The sequence below is a fragment of the Podarcis cretensis genome (genome assembly GCF_951804945.1).
Source record: "Podarcis cretensis genome assembly, chromosome: 10".
Lineage (NCBI taxonomy): Eukaryota > Metazoa > Chordata > Lepidosauria > Squamata > Lacertidae > Podarcis > Podarcis cretensis.
The window spans coordinates 53126913-53151804 of NC_137179.1; the positions used below are offsets into that span (position 1 = coordinate 53126913).

The following is a 24892-nucleotide window of genomic DNA, read 5'->3' on the forward strand; positions in this document are numbered from 1 at the left end:
CAATAGTCCTGAAGGAGGGCCACCTGGCCATTTCTTGGAGGCTCCCCCCCCCCCCCGCCTCCTAGTAAAAACACCATGGCAAGATGGAGACCAACCTGCCTGGGTCCATCCATCAGCCAGACAGGGAGCAGCTGCAGAGAGCTTGCCTTGCCTCTTTCTACTAGAAAGAATACATATAAGAACTTAGTACCTAAGAAGCAGTACCAGAGTTTGCTTTCTTCCTCCTCCTTGCCAATCCCTTTTCCTTTTGTGTCGTGGATTGTAGACTGTACGTCTCAGGGCAGCAGCTGTCATAGTTATTGTACGTTTCCCGGAAAGCATTTTTTCAGAAGGAGAACAGGGTAACCCCCGTACTTTAAATAAAGCAATAGATTTCATTAATTCACTCTAGCAGCCTCTTTCTAGCATTTCACCGTGAACTGCTTTCCAATGGCCACATCTGCTTTTTTGCTTTTTGCTTTCGAGCTGTTATTGTGAGCTTCTGTTTAATAGCTGCTGCAGTTTCTTTTCTCTTACACTTTAACACAACCTTTGGAGTCTACTAGAATTTTAAGGGGCTTCAAAATACCTTGAATTGTGGAAGGTACCCTACAAAAACATTCTTTTCCTCGCCTTCTATATAAACAGAAACCTATAGTTTCTTTTCCTGTAAGCTAACAATGGCTGCTGTGTTTGGCAGATGAAATGCTTTTCAAGAGACATGTCACGTGAGGGAGCCCTTTCAAAGGCATCTGAGATTTCTCAGATGCCGAAAGAAAAGCAACCACGAGTATGCACACAGTTTACTTTAAATCAAGACATTCAGTATAAATGAGGCTCCAACTGAGACTAGATTGCACACAATGATCAGCAATACATTTGGGCTTTATATAAGCCTTCTATATAATATTCAGGTTTGAATGCTGGCAGATAAAAAAAAAATTAGAAACACATTGCTTGCAGATAAGTTACAATGCACTTGGTAATGCTGACAGACAGACCTTTTGAAAACAAAATAGTCTATTTACACTGAAGGAGTCTCTAAAGATTACCCAGTCAGATTTTGAAAGAAAACTGTTATTACCAGAAGCCTGATGTTGCATTTCATATAGTTGGATTAGTTATCCCCTGATTACTCATGATTTCCAAGTGTATTAATTTAGTGTTTTGCAGCTTTGGTTTACCTATAGCAAGGTTATAGACACACCAAATTGTTGTTTTTTAAAGCATTTGGGTAAGAAAAATAAAATATTAATTGAAAAGTCAAACCACCATAAATGGCACAAGCCATCATCTGAGGCACGCCAGGAATTCTTATTTTCTTCTGCAAGAGGGGAGCTCTCTATGTTCACTTGAATATTTCCCAAAGTGTATGACACTGCATAGAAAAGGAAGCTCCTGCACACACAGGGCTCAGTTTGTTTGTTTACTGGAGCACCGGAGTTCTCTCCAGTGGTCCATCAAAGTCAACAGGATTTCTAGTACTGACCTCAACAGAATACAAAATAAGTGATTATACTTATGATCAGTTGTATATTCTGGAGTTTGAAACTGTGCTCCCCAAAACACCAGAGCACTAAAGGTCAACAGCAGAAGGCATTGTTGTTGTTTTCATTTCAGGTGGCAAGAGAATGGAAAGTAAGAGAGTAGTATATTCTGATCCTTTTTCTCTTAACCCTGTCTCTAACTTTCTTGGGATGGGCAGCCTGCAGCTCTGCAAGACATCTTGTAGTAGAAAGAGACATGACTGTTGCGGGCCAGGGCATGGACACTGTAGTTAGCCCACAGAGTTCAAAGTCCTATTTTCCACTGGAAAATAAGGTTTGGAGCACTAAAAATAGAAAAAGAGGAGAGTGACTTTCATAAAGTTTGCATAAGCATATTTGCATACACACAGCCTGATCCCTGAGATCATCCAGATTGTTTTTCCCTCTGTTACAGAGGCTTGGGTGGCATCAACAAGAAGTCACCCATGCAGAGGCGGAGCTAGGTGTTCTGGCACCCGGAGCGGTGCTTATGCTGTGCACCTGGGGGAAGGGCCATGGGGCATCCCATGGCAAGCATCCCAGGGGGTGTGGCAAGAATCCAAGGGGGGCGCAGCCCATGGTGGGCATCCCAGGGGACGAGCCACCTGTGGCAGGCTGCTTCCTGGGCGAGGAGGGAGGGAGCCATGCCACTTTGCCTGCAGCCTTCCTCCCTTCCCTCTTCCTTTTAACAGCTCGGGGGAGGCTTCCCCCCCCCAGGAAGCAGCACAGGAGTGGGGGGCAATGGCACACCACACGCCCGCAACTCCCATGCCTCCCCTGAGCTGTGAAAATGAAGGGGGAAGGCTGCATCTCCACCCCTTCTCCCGCCAGCTCATGGTAGGCTTGGGAGTCATGGGCGGACTGCGTGTCAAATGTCACCCCCCTCAGTGATGACACATAGGGCAGACTGCCCCCACCCCCCCTTCCTCCACCCCTGCACCCATAGGGTGGAACACCCAAGATTCGGCAGGCATCCTTCATTTTCACTTCCAGACCCTTTTGTGTGTGAGACCATTCCTTCCACTTGTGGTTGCTGCCATGCACGTCTTGCACGCACAGGGGGAGCAGCTGACTGCAGTTCTAGTTTTAAGTGTAATCCAAAATTAGCAATCTAATCAGCAGGGAAGCTAGGTGGGAAATGGGGCTGCTGTCCAACTGCTTTCCATAGAGAAACAACTAAAGGGGCAGCAGCCAGGACGGTGTGTTAAATAGCCACCCATTACCTTTGGGCTCCCTTACCCATCTTCCAAAGCAATTAAAACTTATTTTCACCAATCAGGTTTAGGTTCTTTGCTAATAGAAACAAGCAAGCCCTGCACTGGCCAACAAGGAATGTATGCACACACAAAAGAACATTTTACTAGTTTTCTTGAAACTTACTTGGCTTCCCTTACAATTTCTCAGACGTTTCACAGAAAAAGATGATGCTCAAATTTGCCTTGACATTTCACTTCAGGGAAAACGCAATAGCAACTTAAGAAAGTGCCACTGTTAATCATGTAATTATCAGTTTCTTTTCTTTCTGCATTTCATTTCCCCTCTGATGCCATAATGGATGTGTTAATTCTTAAGGTGCTTTGTGAAAGCCGTGTGACTCCTCACCTGGGAAACTGCACGAGCTGAACCAAAACAGGCAAACAAGTTAACTTTGCAGCCTTGTTACTCAGACCCCTCTGCTTCCTCAGTTAACCCTAAAGGAGGCTGTGAAGAAGACAGGCAAAGTTCATTTGCCGCCTGCTAGAACCAGTGCCCTCTGCTGCATGAACTTTATTGGCTTTCAGCACTATGCTATGCTGCAGCACTGCTCTGAAAGACACAAAAAGAGAGTTGCCCAACCAGTTGCCTGGGCAACTTGGGACGCCACCTGTTGAGGCTGAAACACAGCATGAGAAGAAAGGGAGGCTTCTTGACATAGCCTAGGCAATCAGGCCAGAAAATTATAGCCACTTCCATTATTACACAATTTCTTCATACTTCAGAAGAGAGCTAAAACATAATACACACAATATGTGTCAATTATTCTTAAATTGGGCTAAGCCAGTTAAAATTACCCAACGTAATTGACAGAGCATTTCTTATTTGTTCAATCACGGGCTCAGAATGTCTCTCAGCAAGGCAAATTTAGTGGAGGACTGAAGATAAGCAATTAGTTTGACTAGCAGCAAAGCACCCCTTGCAGCTTTTCCTTGCAAGGAGCAGCAGAGGATTTCCAGTGGCTTATATAAAACAAGATCGGCATGGCATGGCAAGAAAGCTGCCATTGGTCACTCTCTCTCATTGCTCTGAGGCCCCAGTCTGGCAACCTCTGGAGCACCTGCACCCACAGCGACATCTCTGTGGGTCTATATGCAACATTAAGAGACCAACCCCCAGCACTGGCACAATATGGGGGTGATAACAGGTTCTTCTTATCTTCCCTCCCCCAAAGTCCTGGGATTAGCTCTCCTCTTCCCACGCTAGGACCTCAGGGCTCTCAGCCATTCCATTTTATATCCTCCTGTGATCTGTTTCCATAGCATATAGACTGTGGCTTACACACTGATGAAGCAGGCCCCTCCAGCTAGGAGGCACACCCACCCTCCGCACACCAGCCAGTGAGTGGTTCAGTTCTGCTCAGTCTGACTGCCCAGGCACATTACCCTGCTGGGAACAGGAACATGCAATCCAAGTGTAGTGCAGGGCTGGTTCAAAATGGCATCAAACCATTTCTGAAAATAAACCAGAAGCATCTTCCCACTCTCACTCGCAATTGGGCAGCTATATCTTCCGAGGCATCCAAATCTGTGCTGTGTGTAATAGTTTGGTCCTCTTTTTGGACTCGAAAGGGTGTCCGAAAGTATCCAAACAAGCCAAAACCCACACTTTGATCGTGGGAAGTGCCACACTAAATTGGTCTACAATATCTCACAAGGCTTCTGAGTTGATGCAATTTGGAATGCCTCAGCCTGTCTTCTTAATTCAAAATGGTGTCCAGACAGAAATAAAAACTGGCTCCTCCACCCCAGGAACCATCACTCCAAATTCAGCAATGTTATATCAGCAGGCATCCAAATGCCCAAAAACAGGTAGGCGAATCACTTCCCCATACATATAATAGACTATTAACTTGAATAGAGAAACTAAGTTCAGCTATTTTCTGGGATTGCTTTAATGATCTTCAAAGTGTTAAAACTTAAGTTTTTCTTCTTCTAAGAACACCTTCATAAAAATGGTTTAAATTGCTGCCTTACCCAAAAAACAAAAACAAAACCCTTTAATAAAAACTAAATTTGCTTTGGGACATGGGTGGTGCTGTGGGTTAAACCACAGAGCCTAGGACTTGCCAATCAGAAGGTCGGCGGTTCGAATCCCCGTGACGGGGTGAGATCCCGTTGCTCGGTCCCTGCTCCTGCCCACCTAGCAGTTCGAAAGCACGTCAAAGTGCAAGTAGATAAATAGGTACTGCTCCGGCAGGAAGGTAAACGGCATTTCTGTGCGCTGCTCTGGTTCGCTAGAAGCGGCTTAGTCATGCTGGCCACATGACCCAGAAGCTGTACACCAGCTCCCTCGGCCAATAAAGCGAGATGAGCGTCGCAACCCCAGAGTCGGCCACGACTGGACCTAATGGTCAGGGGTCCCTTTACCTTTACTAAATTTGCTTTGGCTTATCTTTGAGACCTTGTTATTCCTGTCCCATTTAATTGCCTTCCCACACTACCCCATCAAAGAGTTGGCTGAGCCTGTAAAATATATTCTAGAGGTTAAATAGCTGCTTATGGAAGTAGGTAGGATATAAAGCCACCTGGTGACAGAGGTGAGAACCAAACAAGGAGGAGTTGGGTTAGCTGGTTTTCACCCCTCCAATTTTTCTCTCAGTACAGGCCAGAACTCCTGCTGCCACATCACTGCCTGATTTTCCTCTTAACAACTGCTGGAGTCCCTTGAAGGTGCTCTGCTGTGAGGTCAGTGGCTGTAAAATAAAACACTATGCTGTAATATAAATGTCAGGGAACATAATTCCCCTACACACAAACATTTTATCTGTGATTTACTTATTTAGCTTGTTTTCTGCATTTTAGTGAAAGCTCGGCTCCATCAATATCATTCTGTACATATTTACATTTATTTCAGTGTTTTGTTTCTGTCAAGAAGCTATAATAGAACTTGAAATACCAGCCTTTAAATTAAATTTGTGAAACAGAAACAGGATTTTATTTGGTCCTAGACCTAATTTGTGAGGTAATTTAAGGAAGTCTGTTTTCTCTTGATTCATTTATGGCCAATGAAGTGATATGATTTATGCTGGGTCATACTGTATTGCCAAATTGTTGTTGGGTAAATTTTGTTGGCTTTATTGTTAACTGTTCAATTTGGTGTGTTTTATGTTATTATTTTATGCTGACTGTATTTTTTTTTTAATCAGGAGGCTAATACATGAAAAGAATAAATAAATGTCCAGTAGATTACTGTATGGGCTGTTGTGGCATAGTTTGTTTCGTCTATATATGATGAGTTGTTTTTACCAGTTAAAACAATAATCATTTGCAATACCTTCCAGAACTGTATGAAACTAGAACTGTATGAAACTAGAACACAACTGGTACAGTATATTCTGTAAGGTTCTATTACAAAATACCTTGGGTCATTCTATTTTGCCTAGCATTTTATATTTGAGTCCATTTCAGTACCACTCCAGGTCTGAAACACTAGAAGGAATGGTCCAATAAATTTTATAATAAACCCATACAAAATTTATTATGGCAGCCAATAAATTGAATCTATCCTGATAGATTATTTCAGACACAGGATTTGATTGCACCGAAGTAGCAGTTGTCAAATAAATGTAAAATGTGCATTTGTTTTGCTTGCTCATTGATGGATATTCCATTCACTTAATGATAAAACAAATACTTCTGGGTTTTCTACAATAACCATAGATATGAGAAAAAAATGTTTTTAAAGTTAAAATTGAATCAGACTAAGCACTGATATCGGAAGAATTCCCCTGATCTCTGTAATATGATCTCCATGTTCATTTAAATGAAATATGTGAGAGAATTGAGTCAAACACTCAAAATTGATATTCGTGATGCATTGTCATGAAAGTTTTAGGTCCTAAAACTTACCATTCTAAGATCCTATTGTATTGTACAGGTAACTAATTCAGCCTGTGAGCTGGTCAATTATAGAACAAAATTTCCCACAATGGAATTTTATCCGAGCCAAGTTCATATCATTAGTCTGACTAATCATCAGCAATGTGGGTTAAATCATATGTAATTGAACCATGATTCTCTTAGCTGTTGTTTCATTGCCTTTGAATGGCAAAATTGAACCTTCTGTTTCTCCTTGCTAACTGCTGTCCTTTAGTACTCAGCATTTTCTTCTTTGCTTAATAGCATCTTGCACTCTTGAAAACTTCATACTCTCCTGACAAATAGCTCTACTATGGCATTAACTACAGCATAAGTCAGTGTAGACAAAAATCTACATGAAAAGGAAGCCACATTCTAGTAATTTTGCAAGAGATTTTTTTTTTAAGAAGATGGCAACGCAACACCTTTGGAGCAAAAAAAAGTATAAATCAATAAAATTTACTTCTGTCTGCAAGTTGGGGTAACTGAAGATATCGGAGACAGATTCTTTCATCCTGGGAATCAAAATATAGATGAAGTTTACTCTTCTCTGGAACAGAATTTCACTTTAAAATACTCTACTTGATTCTCTAGAGAAGGTCTCAATCTACTTTTAAATGCATATATTTTAAAATGGACTCACAGGGGACTTCCACTATCAAAGTTTCTTACAAAACCAGAGATGCTTCTCAGAGGAGTTTTTCATTTTTGTTTTAAGGGGGGGATACCCAACCCTTCAATTATGCCTTTAAAATGAAACGTTGTCAGGTTTCTGGGGACTAATTTAAATCCTTCACAGAATAACCAGATTACGCAACATTAATGACAGATAGCTTTTGCTTTCCAGGTCTTATCCAAGGTCTTTGTCTGCACACATTATATCCCACGCTTTTTACCCAGCTGTCAACAGGAGAAATACACCATAATTATTTTTTGGATGGTTGGGTTTGTATCCAAAGCTAGTCCTATAGACCTACTGAAATTAGCAGACAAAACTAATCTAGCTTTATTAATTTCAATAGGCCTACTTGGAGTATAATTTAGCTGGATGCAACTCACTGTCTCCAATTCTTGTGGACCCCCAGGGCCAATTCCACAGCTCTTATTTTTAGAGGAATATATTTGAGGGAAGTCAACTCTTTCCCTTTGTTTGCATTTGTTAAACCTAAATAATACCTGGAAACTTAAAACTTGTGTGACATTTGTATATAACAAAATGATATTATTGTGTTGAATATATACTCCCAGCTGTTTAGAATCAATGATGAAACAGGGAGTTAATCTGTGCTGAGGCTTAGTTTTCTTTACGGTTCCAGTGAACTGCTTAGAAGGCCAGAGTTTATTTGGATTGCATTCTCCAATGAAAAAGGGACATCAACATCATTTAGGAGACAGGATGGGAGTACAGAATAGGTTCTCCATTTTGCCCATATCTGAAATGATGACATGAACAGTGTTACAGTCCTGTCTGGTCTGGTTAAAGAAGTCTCTTCTTCACTACCATAATTAAACCTTACAACTGCACCGAGCTTTATTCAGTATGAAGGAGTAGTAGTAATTATTTCTGCTCCCTTATTTACTGCCTTACACACACACACACACACACACACACACACACGTTCTCTGAGGAACTTGTTAGGAGACTGCAAAACCCCAGAAAACTACTATTGCAAAAGCAAACCAGAACTATGTTTGAACTAAAAACATACCGCCCATATTCAGACAGAAGCCAAACTTCTTTTTCTGGATAACACGACTGAGTATTTAGTGCAGGGATGGGTACCCTCTGGTAACTCCAGATGCTGACAGACCTCAACTTCTGTCACCCAAACCAGCAAGACCAATGTCCGTAGATGATGGGAGTTGTAATCCTACAACATTGGGAAGGCTACAGGTTTCCCACCCTAATGTGATAAGGCAGCAATGGCAAACATTCAAGGATGATCCATCTGGTTAGAAGTCTAGTGAATAAGCACCATTCACTGTCTCATCTTTATGGAAGCTCAAGACAGCAGTGACTAGAAGCTTGACCATTAGGGTCATGACCCCAATGGAACCTCCTTCTGAAAGAGGTTAAGAAACTGATTCTATACTCAGGGTTAGAGATAACCTGTCCCAGTGAAATCAGTGTGAAAAACTAGTAATGACTTGGATTTCAATTGGATCTAAGTGCAACTGATTTAATTCAATTGGATCTAAGTTCAGCTAATTCTCAGTGGCCTAAGATTCCCAGAAGAGGTTGGAAAACATTTTTAAAAGCAGGTGTTATCAGCTGATATGATTCTCTATCCCTTTTCATTATGTACTGTGACCATTTACAGTTCATTTCATCTTTTTTAATCTTTATCATTGTATTTGAGCAATCTTACAAAACTGGCAAATTCTCCATTCTCAAGATCAAACAAGATGTGATTGGGGCAGTCATGCTTATATTTAAGTATTTATTGTATTTTTTTATAAGGCATCTCATAATAAGCTCAGGCGTCAGTCTGTCTCAGAGACAATGGAGTGCACCTCTGGGGGTGAAGTCAGACCATTGCATTAGCAGACCAAAGTGACCTCCTTGGGGCACAAGCCTGGGCAGTGTGTGTGGAGGTCCTGGGCTGCTCACACACAAATAACCATCTCAATGAAAACAAACTTGAATAAAAAGCTGCAAGAAACAAGCGAGCCAAAAGTGCCAAACACCAAACTAGCATAATAAAATACCACATGCAGCACAGAAATGAAAACAACTACAAAACAGACTTAAAACAAGATCTTAAAAAGGCATGGGGAAACAAAAATGCTAGACTTAGCTTGGTACTGAGAAGACAACAATGCAGGCAACCAGGCAAACTTCCCTAGGGAGGACATTCCTAGCTGGGAGACCACCACCAAAAAAGGCCCTCTCATGATAAACCGCTGAGCTAGATGGGCATGTAGTGAAGGACTTCAGTAGATAACCTTAAGCCAGTGTTAGCCAACATGGTTCCATCCAAATATTGCCAAACTGCTGATCATGATGGCTGGGGCTTATGGAAATTTGAGTACATCTTCTGGCGAGCACCAGGTTGACTAACCCTGTCTTAAGGCATACAGGAAAAGGCATTCCATTAGGTTCTGAAGTCCCGAGCTATGTAGGTCTGTATAGGTCAGAAGTAGCATCTTGAATTGGGCTCAGAAACACATTAGAAACAAACACTGGTGAGAAAGGGCTGAGTCCAAAGTATAAGATTCTTTTTTTTTCCTACCCTTGCTCTGACCAGAAAAGTGACTGAAGCAAATGAGCATGGGGTGTTAATGGGGCTGCCATATGTCTGGAATTTTCCAGATATATCCAGGATTCGTCTGTTGGAAATAGCATCTGGGTGGAATTTCAGAAAATGTCCAGGAAAACCCATATCAGAAGTGGGCTGTGTGTGTGTATGTGTGAATTCCCTTTAAAAAAAATAGCTCACAAACTTAAACAACTTTTTTGTCCAGATTTTCATGTTGTGAAATATGGCAACCCTAAGTTAAGGGAGGCTTCAATTTCCCATGTGCACACCTCTTTGGATATGAACTGTATATTAGCCCCATCTTATCATTGAACAGGGAAGATTCAAAATTACAAAAAGGTGTTGGCCCCACCAGTTTGTTTGGCCCTCAGTTTTCCCTAGCGTTAGAACCTTTTTAGGATGCAGTTATTCAACAGCGATGAGCAGGAAGCAAGAGAATAACATATTAAATACTGCTGAAATTGTGACGCACACTTCCTTAAGTTACTAAATTCATAGAGCAGTTGGCACCATTGAAAGCATGTTTTCTGAAACAATACCAGCATTGCAAATCTTTCTTGGCAAATTCCACACATCTGAAATAATACTATTTCTTGTGTAGCCACGTGTGTGGGTGAGAGAGATATCCCAGGAAAGAGGGGGGAGGACCCAACAAAAGAGTGTTTTATAAAGCAGCCCCGTGTTCTTTGGTATTTAAATTATACTAGCTAGCCATGGTATCACACATTTAGGCATAACAGTGGTTCGGGAAGGCAAAATAGACATGGAAAACCTGAAAACATGTGCATAGCCTAGAGAAAAAGAGATTAATAGGGACATGCTCTGAAATATTTTCAAAGCTGCTAGAATGAAAAAGGAGAGCAATTGCTCAGAGTCATTTGGATTGGGAAAAGCAGAACCATGACAGAGAGCTATAACACCATAAAGCTGAGTACTTACAACCACTATAGAAGTAGTACTATTTTATTTTTTTTAAAAGATTAGGCTAAATATATTGATTAACCCATATTCTATAGAAGACCACCTGGATTTTTGCAAAAAGAACTCAACTATTGAACGTGAGTTAGCTTGGAAGAAAAGTGAGATGGGTTAATTTGAATACTTTGTTTTCTGACAACACCAGAATTTCCAGATGAGAAAGACACAACCAAGGAGGGGCAGATCTATCAATGCTGGTTCTTGTTGGGATTTCATTCCTCCCATTGCAGGATGTGTGATTGTTTTCATCACATGTCTGTGTTGACATTCCATACTGTTGGAGTCATGTGAACGGAAGTTCAGTTGCACTGTTCCGTTATGTTGCACTTTTGCTTTTCTTCTCTCTTGGAGTTGAAGAAGGAGAGAGGAGCCATGATTTCCTTTGTTCTGTTTTGTACACAATAAAGTAGCTTTAAAATCCATACCTCCAATGCTTAGCTTCTGCTTGGACTCTGCTTTTGTACTGTGTGCACATATCTTTGGATGTGTGTCGCAGAAGCATGTCGGGAAAGAAGAGTGATGGATCTTCCCGAGGGTCACTTGTGGGGGAGAACACTCTTGCCTCACGTTCTCTAGTTGGTGCAAGAAGCCCAGCGAGGTCTCTCTCTGTGTACCCAGGCACCAACAGTTCTCTCAATTTCTCATTTTCTAATCTTAAATTCAATTTGCTACATTTTCAAGTCAGTTGTTTTATTATTATTTTTTAAGTACTCATGAAAATTCATCAGCATTTTTGGTGGAATTTTTCTTGGGGTGCACATCATTATTATGAACAATTTTATTTGTCTGTAGCACAATAGCCGTGGGAACAGGACATCATTGTTTATGTAATTTTGGCTGATATGCACACTTTTGATAAAACATATTTTCTCTAATATTTAAACTCTCCATATTATAATGCATTTTGTATGTCATTTCCTATGAATATATGCATTTTTATGTACACTTTACCTTATTATATGCATTTTTATAGACATAACTTGGCTGAAGAATTGCATTGCAAAATTCAGAAAATACTTCTGGAGAATGACTGTTTCAGTCTGTGTATTATTTTGAAAAGTGTGAATTAGTTGGATCTGCCTTTAAATGCAAACTGGATCAAATTTCTCTTGTATCCCTAGCAGTGACCTAACCATTCTGAAGCCTCAACTATTTTGAAATGAATTAATGTGCTGCTAACATAACTTAACGTTTTGTATGTGTATTCTTTTGCAGAAAACAGCAGGAAGATAGCATGCATTTTCATAAATTAAGGACGGCAAAGATCATCTCACATACAGTGTTTTTAGATATAGCTCTGAGAAAGGGTTTCAACATGATGTACCTTTTAGCTTTGCGAAATGCAGCTGAATTGCTGATGCTTAAGGAAGGTTAACTTGAGAATCGACGGCAATAAAATTATATGATATAAGTGTGTCAAAGAGCCAAGATGTAGCAAAAAGATTTTTTATGAGAGTTGGAAGGGCCAAAGGCCAATGTAAGAAAAAAGAATTTATGTAGCATTCCAAGAATAAAAACTGCTTGAATGAGAGAGGTTACCAGTTAGAACATTGGAAAAACTTACCAATTTCAACTAATTAGTAGCAAAGTTAGCATCAGAAATTATCTGGCAAGATTATTTTTCCAAGCCAAACTGAGAAGTAGAAAAAATTATCAAGCTGTCTTTACCACCTCCGTCACCTACAAAAGCCATTCTGTGACACCACCAATCAAAACTCCACTATCCAAATGCCCTTGTATTTGTGCATTAAAAAAATTCTTATCTGCTCCTGAGTTTTAAACCTCTATTTTAACATACAGTTAAGAAAAAGTTTTTAAAAGGTGAAGAGGTTCACAGCACCATGCAAAGAAAAAGCAACAATGCCTCTGCTCAACAGCAGTTGAGGCAGGCTGTCAGGCAGGAAGAAGAATCATGGTATTGGGCCTACTATCTCACCGCTGGAGGCTCTGGCTTTTTTGTGCCATTTTCCCACCCTGCCTGCCTCTATTTGCTGCCTATTGCTGTACCCCACTGGCAGCTGTGAATCACTCTGGGCCAGTCCAACCCAACTCACAGCAGTCTGTATGTAAGGTAAAAGGTAAAGGACCCCTGGATGGTTAAGTCCAGTCAAAGACGACTATGGGGAGCCGGCGTTTGTCCACAGACAGCTTCCCGGGTCATGTGGCCAGCATGACTAAACCACTTCTGGGACAACGGGACACTGTGACGGAAACTAGAGCACACGGAAATGCTGTTTACCTTCCCGCCACATTGGTACCTATTTATCTACTTGCACTGGCGTGCTTTCAAACTGCTAGGTTGGCAGGAGCTAGGACAGAGCAACGGGAGCTCACACCGTCACAGGGATTCAAACCACTGACTTTCTGATCGGCAAGCCCAAGAGGCTCAGTGGTTTAGACCACAGCGTCACCCGCGTCCCTCATACTGTAGGTGTATGACCGCAGCTCATCCAAATCCCCACAAATATGCCTGATTTGGGTAAAGCCTCAGACAAATCTGGTGCACAGCCCTAGTTAGTAGCCTCAGAAACCGGAAATAACAGTTCTGACTTTTCTGGCAAAGAGTGTGAATCAGTCCACTTGCCACCAGTGGCTGTTAGCTCTCCTAAGAGTCCCTAATGGAGAAGGCAGTGGACACGGTCAGTGGCCATCCAGAAATAGTGACTATTCATTGCGACTTCACTTGAATGGCAGGGCTCTTCTATTCATAAGGCCCTGCTTTGGTTACGATAGCTCAGATCGATCTGTGCATCTTCTCTGTCAGTTCTCCCAGGTCCTGCCACTGCCACCTGGAACAGCCTTTTTCACTTCTGGACAGCTCGTGCTTAATCCTGCAAGATTTGCTTAGTGCCTTTTGGGATCACAGTCTGGGCAGAGCAGGAAATCTATAAGCAGAGCTAACCATTTAGGCGCTCCAGCAATTTCACACACTTCTTAATGAGACTGCTCTGCACTCAACCCTTCGAATAAGTGAATGCCTTCAGCCTGCGATGCACATTCACATTTAGATATTCACAGAACGCCGTGTTCTACACGCTACGATCTGTGATGACCATTGCAAGAAGCTCTCTAACGCTTGATACATTCTCGATCTCTTTTGTTTACTCCTCGTGGATTTGTTTGCCGTGTAACATATCCATTCTGTGCAGCTTTGAGACTGTGCGTTTTTCAAAAGCTACAAGCTGCATGGAAAAACACTGCCTGTGCGTTTCACATATCCTCCCATTTAGGGAGCAGATTTTATCTCTCTAGCTAGCTCCTTCTGGCATGATTTGATTGGGCCAGATGGAAAATTACCTCAACTCAGAGATTTCAACACAATAAATCATACGAGCCTTCCTCTCTTCGAAGTAAAATGTAGGCAAAAGAAAGTTGCTCCTGATGACAAGAACTACTATGTAAACTTTATGAACTGGTTCCTGAGTTGACTCATTTTCTTCTTTCCTCCTCATCCTTCCCACACCCCACCTTCATATCAGGTCTTCTAAATTCTAAGCCTGTGGGCAAGGACTGTATTGTTTTTATTGATTTTTATGCAAGCAGCTCCAGGAGCTTTTTGAAATGTTTAAAATAAATAAAATCAGGCACACAACTTCCTCTGTTGCTTTGACTGGCCAGTGGTGATGGTATGTCAACAGTTTTCCTCCCTGGCCCAATTAAGATGCAAGGGTAGGAGATTTTGAATCGACGTGCACAACTGATTGTGCCTTCTCGATGAGAGATTTCCCCTGTTGTATGATAGTTTTAGAGCACTGTCCATCGCGCATTGCTTGGCAATCAGAAGATCCCAGGCCTGGAATCCCTAAAGATAACCTTAGATGCGGGGAAGTGGAGGTGGGGGTTGTCTTTGAACCTGGGAAGCTCCCAAAAGCGAAGAGCCCTACACTGGATGGAGCAATTTCCTGATTCCATATAAGGAACTTTTATATATTCCAAATAAATCATATAAGGCAGCTTTCGATGTTCAGGTTGTGCCAGGGTGTATGAGTTCACTGATAAGCTGTCCATAAGTGACAAAATCGGAAACATAACAGTTGATGTGTGCAAACAAGGTGAATATGACTAATAAACTTTATTTGTACATTTTTGAAAGCAGAACAGGGATGAGGTTGGTTGGTTTCTCCAACCCATAGCAGCCCCCAGCCCATTCCGCACTATCCTCAACACTGTTCTGAAGGATCCCCCTACCAACCAAAACAGATTTCGACCCACTGGATCAAAGGCCATTCTAGAAATGGAAGGGCATATAGGGATTCGATCCATATTCTGCAACTCAGGATGCAATCATTTTCCACTAAATCACTTTTCCATGAGTTTTGCCTGAAAGCAAGATTTCATTTTAGTTTTGTTTCCGCTATTTAATTTTTGCATGCCCACCAGTCCCTTTCAAATTTAAATCAAATTATGCACACTTTTTTCTTTTTTTTACTCTGAGTATATTACTGTTTTCCAGCTGTATTCTGGTTAAGTAACATTGAATACAATCTGAAATGCAGTTGTGGATAAGATGAAGAGGGATTTATATTTTCTGTTTAGCATTAGAGTGCAGTGGGATAAATAGCTCTCAAATTTCCACAATAAGACAACATATCAAGGATATTTACATTTCCCAACACTGTATGCTATAGCTTCCAAGATCTGTGAAGAAACGTAATCAGTAATTCTTCCCCTTCAACAATCCCTTGGGTCCCCTTAAGCCTTCTCTGGAAGAGGTCACCGACATGCCAGTAAGGTTCGCCAAAGGGTCTGATGATCTCTTGGCTAAAATTGCTCTTATTCTTTTCTCAACATCAGTCAGATTTCTATTCTCTTTGTTATTAGTTTTTATCTCTCTTTTCTTTGGTAGCCTTTATTTCTGTGGCACATGGGAGGCTGCCAAACTGGGTCTTTGACCCAGGTGAAATAAAGCCTAGTTCATACATATACAGCTAGCCTACCTGGCTCATCAGGTTTGCCAACTTTCATAGCCTTGCAGTAAACCACTTGGCAGGGCAAACTGTTATTACTCCAGGAGGAAAGATTCTCCATTACTTAAATGCCCTTATGGCACATTACTTCATGTGCTCAAGCACAGTATTTTAGTGAGCAACTTTTCTAGTGGCAATGTAACCACACGAAACGTTGTTTACATTGCCAACTTCAGCTGAGATAGCCACATACCTTCAGATGGATTATGTATAGAACACGTAACACAATAGGATCCTCTTCACACATTAGTTGCACGTAGAGGGCAAGCCTATTGAAAGGACTCAGCCAGGGCTACACAGATAACCCCACTTTCAAAGTTGAATTTTTCATCCTGCTCCATCCATTGCCACTACTATCACATTGAGAGTAATGTTGGCAGCAAGGAGTCTTCTCTATGGAGGTTACCTATGGAATTCAGAACCCTGCTGAATAAAGAAAGCACCATACTGCAGATATTATTCTCAACATAAAAAGGGGCAGGAAGGATTCATATTGAAATATGGGGCTAAGTACACATACATGAGGCCCCTTTAAACAGGCTTGGCCTCAAATTCCTCATGGATGTGAGACATTTTTTTGCAAATTTAAGTTATGTGAAAAACCTGTAAAATAGAAAAATCAACTCCAAAATCTAGAATTCATCAATACCCCCCAAAGGGGTTTTTTTAATGAATTTTATTACTTCCTCAGAGTGCAGTTCATAAAACAGATTAAGAAGGTTTACTTTGACCTACTTCAACAGAACCAATATAGTCTCAGTACACCAGTGCAAATAGTTTGGAGACTGCACTGGTAATTTGACTGTCTGAGAGCAATTCCACAATAACATAGCAAACAAAACTACAGACAACGATGTCAGTGAAATCTGAGTTTCGGGTCAACTTTCATAAAGCACCTGTGGACTCTGTGCCTGGAGAATGTATAAAGTGTGCAATAGTGATAGCTAACGAGGTGAATTTTCTCTATGAGACCTCATATTTGACTTCATCTAAAGTACTGTGTCCACCTCTGGAGGCTACGTTTTAAGAAGGCCATAGAGTCTGTATATTACAAAAAGAGGATTCAGAAGAGGGCAATGAAGATCATCCAGAGTCTGGAAAACAACTCTTCTGCGGAAACTTTGGAGGAACTGAGTATGTTTATCCTGGAGAAGAAATGAATGAGGGGTAGGGGACATTGTAATTTTCTCCAAATACATGAAGAATTATGACACAGCGGAGAGCAAGGACTGGTTCTTTGCTGCCACAGAGGACACAACCAGATCCAATGAGCTAAAGTTACAGCAAGGTAGATTTTGATTGCGTACCAGGAGAAATGTCTTGATGTTAAGAGCAGTTTGACAAATGAATGAATTACCTGATGTGGTTCTGGGCTTTGCACCACAGAATGTCTTCAAAGAAAGGCTGAAAAGCCATTCATTGGGTATGATCTAGTCTGGATTTCCTAGTGTTGCCATATTTCCACCTGCTGCGTGATACTGAAATTTTAAAACTTACATCCACATCTAAAGTGATACCTATTACGAACACTTTCTGCATCCATTCAGTGGCATGGTTCGCACAATAGGCTAAGCTAAGCCTGGGTTCAGTGCATGCTCTGAAAGAGAAGCTTGCAGCCACTTCAGTCCTTATGGCTGCCATGCTAAACTAAGCCAAGGCAAAAGCAAACCTACAAAACCCTCAGTAAAATTGTGCTTTATTAGTTTTCCAGTTAAACTACACTGTAATATTGTTTCCTAAAACCTGCTAGAAGCATGGGTTAATTTAAAGAAAAGTACTATACAAATGGAAGCAAAATCACTCAACATATAATTTTCCACTTTTAAGAAAAGGAATGGGGAGCCATAAGTTCTTTTAATGGTTATTGGCTGCAGTTCAGTACAGGGTGGTTTTTTAAAAAAGTCATTATAAATAGCTTTGACGGCTTGTTTAAAAATCTAGATTAAACCAGGCAATATCAAAGTAACAGCATTACAGTACATTTGCTCCTTTGCACAGAACAAAGCTATTCTCTGAATAATAAAATACAATAAGCCTGCTTTTCTTAATTCAGTCTAGCGCTGCAAAGTAATTAACAGTTATATTTGTAGCTGCCCAGTTATATTTTTCAGAGGTTCCTGTTTTTAGTGCATCACACTTTCTATTGCATCGTTCTGAATCCTAGTTTGTTTGTTTTTTTTAACAACCACAACATTCGATCACCCACCTACCTAGAAAAAGAAACAGGTAAAAGAGGGGAGGGGACCAATACTGGCTAGAGTCCAACTTGCATTCCTTTCATTGAGATGTGAAGGCCGAGGGGGTGAAGGGGAAAGGACATGGGTGTGTAATTTCCTCTGAATTTTCTTTTGGGCTCTCACATCTCTATCTTCCCATTGTATAACATTACTATAGTACTCCACTTTGTTTCAAAGAATACAAATATCCATCATGATTCTTGAAAATAACTATTTTTAATTCTGATCCTATAATAATTAAGCCCAAACATTACAGTATTAAATACTTTTTAAGTAGGTTCTTTTAAGGTAAAAATGGGGACTTAGCATATGCCCCACACATTGTTTAGAATGCACACACAGTCTTAATACCAGGAAACTTCATTTTTACATTCCAGAAATGTAAACTATACTATCAGACAAATACAGGAAGAAACCTAATTATTTGATCTTAAATTGTTTTACATTTCCCAGTGTTGCACAGTAGGTTCTGAATGATCCCAGTGCAATTGTCTTATTGTTCCAGCCCGCAATCCCTCTCTTAAGGCTATATCCTGAATGAGTGGGGAAAGAAAATTGTGTGTGTGTGTGTGTGTGTGTACTTCTTTTTTTAACCATTTCAATCTGTGTCCCATGAAGCTCATTATGCTTGTCTACAAGTTTAACCACGTCTGGCTTTATCTACATTATGGAAGCTCTTTGGCTAAAATTGACAGCGGAGCGTGAATGTCAGTAGATGATGGCCTTAAATGCAACCCATCTTCCAAAGATAGTATTTATACATGCTATTTCATGGGAAAATGCATTAGTACCCCAAAATCAGAGTTTTGACATGGATAACATTTTGCACTTGAGTGACCTTTGTTATAAGAAAAATAGGAGACAGGATTCACTTCTGCCACCACGATGCCCTTTTCCTTTTGCCCGTCCATTCCACACTTATGGAAAAAAAGAAAAGAATTACAATGTGGGGAGGTAGGCTTCACAAAGAGCAGGGGTGTACACTTTCAGAACCTTGATCTACAAATTGGAGTGCTCAAGGACATTTCCATCAATTCATAGCATGCATTGATGGCATTCATTCATTTATGCAGTGACACAGGGAGTGGTATACACCAGGGTATCAAAATGTCACCTAAAGAAGCATTAATGAGACGGATGCATCCTGCTGTACAGTGTCATTTCCAATGCCACTCTAGCAGCTAGCTACTTTATGCAAGACACACTGTCTTCCATAATTGCTTATGTCACACAGTGACTGGAATGCCTTCAGTTTGTTCTGTCTCTAAATTGCCCCCACCTCCATATTTAGCCCCTTCTGCCATGGTCCCAATCTCCATCCTAAGACATCTTAAGCATATCATCTTGTTTACTTATGCTGGTAACCGATTACCAGTTCCAACAATCTGCTCCCAACTACAACACACATATCAAAATAGACTGGTGCTGTTGTTGTCCATGAGAATCTAGATACAGTTTGCACACTGAATGCTTTTGGACTTAAATTCTTCACCCATTTTACTCTGAAGAGCATATCTTATCATAGCTTTTCCCCACAAAGACTCATCCATGGCTTCTGTCATTTCCATTTCTCTGATCATTCTTCTCATCTCTGTTCACCTGGCCACCTCCCTTCCAGAATCACAAAATCAAGTGATCGTCATGTCGAAACAGCCATTACAGAGTATAGTTGCCTTCCGATAAGTTGTCCTCTGCAAGGTCCACTTCTCTTCAAAAGACTTCCCAAGACTACCTTAGGTGCATCACACAGCCTCTGCTTCAATATTCCCATCTCACTTGTCATTGTCAGCCCCTCATCTCTGTCCCAGGCAAGTCTTCCTAACGTATATTATACAAAGCTCTGGGCTTTTCTGTGTCCTACTTGGCTCCTAGCACACCACTGGCACTAAATAAATATCAAGCCACAGTAATAGCACTCAAAGTCAGAAAACTCCTACAGCACCAATTATTTCAGAGTGATAAGAATTTTCTGCTGTTAAACAGTACCCCCTCAGGACCTGTTCTGATATACCAGTGTAGGAATAAGTTTATCTAAGGCAAGGACAGGGAATCTGTGGTCCTCCAGATGTTGATGAACTCCAGCTACCATTATTCCCAGCCAACATAGTCAATGGTCAGAGATTATGGGAGCTGCAACCATTCCTATCCCGTCAAAGTTCTCCCTGCATCCTGCAACAGCATGATGAGACAAACTGGCCTGCCCCCTACAGAACTTTATCTTTTAAAATAAACTTTCGGGGACCGAATCCCCACAAGTTTTTATTACAGTATATTATGTGGTATAAAATACACATGGAGAAAACGGTTATGACTTACCGGGCCAAAAGCATTGCTGTCAAAGCTGTGTCCACGATGATCACCCTCTACCCACATGTGGCCATGGGGAACCTTTACGTATTTCTTTTTGTAGCCTATGGTTCTAAAGAGAAATGCAATCACACAGTTAGTGGTATAAAACAAAAAAATATTTCAGCCCCCAAAGTAAACAACCAATACTGATTGCTTTTCAAAATAGAAATTAAAGCATACAGATTAGTTCTGGCCCCATCCCAGGCTGGTTCATGCATATAACCCTGGTAACTTTTGGAACTGCTTGCAACACAATTGTGTGCATGCTTAGTGAGAAGTCAAGTCCTACTGAGAAGTAAAACCCTACTGTGTTTGGTGGGATTCCCTCACTAAAAAGTGTATTTAGGGTTAAAGCCTGAAATGTGGGGCTCTAGGAGTGCAATTGTTTTTTCACTGCTGAATATTTGCTCCAGATAGAGCTGAACTAAGATTTCTCAGAGGAAACTTCTGAGATTTTTCTTTCGCCTCTCACCTTCGATTTCCCACTTCCCAATTTTATTCAAATATAACACCCTGCCCCAGCAGCTACAATATGTGTCCCATAATGCATTATGGAGGATTATGAAGGATGCAAAATGGCAGGTAGACTGGCAAGACATTTGCTGCTGCTGCCCTTCGCGTCACCACCATAAAAAAACAAAGCGATGAAGGAAGGAGTTGTTCTTCTCCCATGGGTAATAATGAGCCTCATCCCTGAGAAACTGTTGAAACAATTTATCCCCTCCCTGGAGAAATTCGGTCCCCACAATGTCTTTGTTCCCACAATGTCTTTGTTCACAGATAGAGCAGAACATTTCCAGAGTCCATTTGCAGACTGCAGGAAGCAGCCTTGAGCTCTGTGCCAGGATTCTATTTCTGTTTAGACTTCTGGGTTTCAGTAGTAACCTCAAAGGCAAAGCGAGATACGTCTGGGGAAAACTTGTTAGGAGAGAGCAAGTTACACAAGTAGTTCAAGAGGTGACGTTCTGCTGTGAGCTTGTTCTGAACCAAAGCCCTCACATGATATCAGGAAGCATTCTAGCGCTGCAGGGACTGACGTTCCAATGAGACAAATTCAAAACCATGATAATCACCCGAGACACATACATTTTCTTCCTGGAATGATGTTATTTTTATCATTGGTCTCCATTACACACCCTATAGCATACGGCAGATGGGGGTGGGGAGGGCGGGGACTACATTAACCCCAATTCCCTGGGGGTTAGACAAATGCAGCTGCTCTGAGCACCCGATGTCATAGGCAGGGAAATTTCCACTACACAAACAGTGTTACCCTGTATGGATAATGGCACACAGAACTTTGGATCATGTCCATATATTGCATTAACTAGTGGTTTAAACTAGTACTCAAAACTCCCATTGTTCTAGGCGCATTTTGCGACAGGGGATTTCATTAGTGCAAGCAGTTTCTGAGCTCTGGATGCAGGAATGCATCTAAAATTTCAGATTAAAACTGTAGAGTGGAAGGAAAGGAGGGCCTTTTTTACTTCCAGCTACTCTTTGAGACCCTCTTAAGGATAGTAGGGGGGGGCGGGGAAGGACTAGATCATGGGTAGGCAAACTAAGGCCCAGGGGCCAGATCCGGCCCAATCGCCCTCTAAATCCGGCCTGCAGACTGTCCGGGAATCAGCATGTTTTTACATGAGTAGAATGTGTGCTTTTATTTAAAATGCATCTCTGGGTTATTTGTGGGGCATAGGAATTCGTTTCTTTTTTTTCTTCAAAATATAGTCCAGCTCCCCTACAAGGTCTGGGGGTCAATGGACCAGCCCCCTGCTGAAAAAAATTGCTGACCCCAGGACTAGATCCTGTGAAAAATGAACATAATATTTTAGCTGCAGTTCATTCATTTTCATGCTTGGCAAATCCACACCGTGATCAACTCCCTCCCAGAAACCAATGTCCCCACTGTGGAAGGACGTGTGGGTCCAGAATTGGCCTCCACAGTCACTTACAGACTCATTGTTAAAACCGTGTCTATGGAAGACAATCTTACTTGGCTACGAGTGATCGCCAAAGAAGAAGATGATTCATTTTCAGTTTTGTATTCTTATTATAAAAAAATGTGTGCCTGGACATAACCTAGGTTTAAGGTGCCATTTAGGTCCTAGCTTTCATATCTCAGTTTCTAACACTGGTTTTAATGTGTAAGTGAAACAAAAGGTCACAATTTATGATGAACACAAAAAGCCTTCTAAAACTTTAAAACTGTCAATAAAGCAGGTGTGGTTTTTTAAAAATAAAAATAAAATAAACAGTTAAACTAAAAATGGATTAAAGCACATTATCAGCTTCTTTCTCCTACCTTCCCATTTTCAATTCCCCTCCGATACTGCCCACCTTCATGCAGTTATGAGGTTTGAAAAGAGAATGATAAAGAGCCTACTGGCACAGATATTATGAAAGGTGGGGCGATATTTGGGGCTTCACAGCTAGGGAGAGAAGGCACAAAGCTCCCTTTCCCATGTGCTGTGACCCCAATATTAATTTAAGAAAGAGACACAATGCACTATGTGTAACGTGAAGGTTGACCCTTAGACTTATTATAGGTCACTTCCATAGTTCAAAGCAGCCCTAGTTAACTCACAGGAACAGCTCCATGCAACAGACACACCATAGAATTTAATGCTAGCTAGAAGGAGGTTCATACAATATTAACACGTACGTACTCCACTGCTCAATAGAAACATGCAGATTAAATACTCCAAAAAGACAAGCCTTCTCTCCTTATAAGCACTCCACACACTCTAATTTCGTGAATGCCAAATTTATGCTTGAATGTAAAGCCATGTACTCCTAAACATTAATACATCTTTATTGGAAAAAAATACTACATAAGGAACAACCATATCTTGGCTTAATATGCCAAGATATGACCAAGCCTTTCTGTTCTCCCTTCATGGTTGTTGTTGTTTAGTCATTTAGTTGTGTTCGACTCTTCATGACCCCATGGACCAGAGCACGCCAGGCACTCCTGTCTTCCACTACCTCCCGCAGTTTGGTCAAACTCATGCTGGTAGCTTCTAGAACACTGTCCAACCATCTCGTCCTCTGTCGTCCCCTTCTCCTTGTGCCCTCCACCTTTCCCAACATCAGGGTCTTTTCCAGGGAATCTTCTCTTCTCATGAGATGGCCAAAGTATTGGAGCCTCAGCTTTAGGATCTGTCCTTCCAGTGAGCACCTAGGACTGATTTCCTTCAGAATGGATAGGTTTGATCTTCTTGCAGTCCATGGGACCCTCAAGAGTCTCCTCCAGCACCATTCCAGCACCCTTCATGGTACACCCAAATAAAATGTGGAAGTATTCAATTAGCCATAGTCCTTATTTCGTCCAAATCAGGAAACCATGGTTACCAGCTTCAGAACAAGATGGGCTCTTAAACCAACATGGCTGGTTCTTAAACCAGCCTGGCTTTATTCCAGGTTTGGACAAAATAGGAAACAGTGGTTTGCAGGAAGCTTTGCTTTGCATTCAGGTGTGTGGGGAAGTGGCTGCCTGAACGGGCAACAAGGGTCATTTCATACGTCATCTTATTCAGTTGAGTTTTGCTCAAACAGACAGAGCCAACTCAAACCACGCCAAAACCATGAGCACACACAATGGAAACAAAACGTCAAAACAAAATAGGGGATCACAAGCCAATGGATCGATGCAAGGGACCTGGAGGTTGACAACAATAATAAAAGGTGCCTTTTATCATATGTGGTGGACTTGTAAGATAAACATAGCTTTCTGGGAGATGATATATAATGAAATGGAAAAAAATGTTTAAAATAACTTTTGTTAAAAAACCAGAAGCTTTTTATTAGGAATTGCAGGTACCGACATTCCAAAAGAGCAGAAAAGACTTTTTATGTATGGAACAACAGCCGCACAGATGTTATTGGCCCATAATTGGAAAGATGACAAAGTCCCTACCAGAGAAGAATGGCAAACCAAGTTGATGGACTATGCCAAGATGGCAAAGCTGACTGGAAAACTCAGAAACCAAGAGGATACAATTGGGTATGGGGAAAAATTGTAAGTTATCTAGGAGACCACTGTAAGCAGATGGAAACAAGAGCAGGTTTTTGACTCACTTGTAGTGTAAAAAACATGGATGATATGGTTTGATATAAAAACTGGAGTACGTATTAATATTCAGTTGTAGACATTTAAGGTAAGACTCCATGGACAGGATTGGGGGAGGGGGTCACAAGATTTGGGGAATCTTTACATACAGTATGATTTTATTGAAGTGTGTTTGTTTGTATTTTTTATTTGTAAAAATAATAAAATGTATGTGGGGGGGAGAGAACAATGGAGGAAGTGGGAAAATGTAGCACCCAAATCCCATAATGTTTCTCAAGCAATCACTGCCAGGGTTAGCGAAAATCAGTGTGCTACTGGGTGGGTGGCTTGGGATAAATACTAGAATACAGCTTGTGGAATGTGTGAAGAGCCATTGCTATTTTTCTAGAAAAAGAGGCACCAGAACTCAC

The 24892-nt window shown here is 41.2% G+C and overlaps 1 protein-coding gene across 3 annotated transcripts in view; it reads right to left on the reverse strand.

Annotated features, from left to right (window-relative positions):
- The window catches only part of IMMP2L (inner mitochondrial membrane peptidase subunit 2), a 468990-nt gene that overhangs the window by 83236 nt on the left and 360862 nt on the right, over positions 1 to 24892 (reverse strand). For 2 of the 3 annotated variants that reach the window (XM_079994438.1, XM_079994437.1), the window contains exon 5: positions 20378 to 20480. In XM_079994438.1, coding sequence (XP_079850564.1) covers positions 20378 to 20480 — 103 coding nt within the window. Of the gene's footprint in view, positions 1 to 7016; positions 7135 to 20377; positions 20481 to 24892 lie in introns of those variants that run through there. The other variant, XM_079994439.1, reaches the window with a different exon arrangement.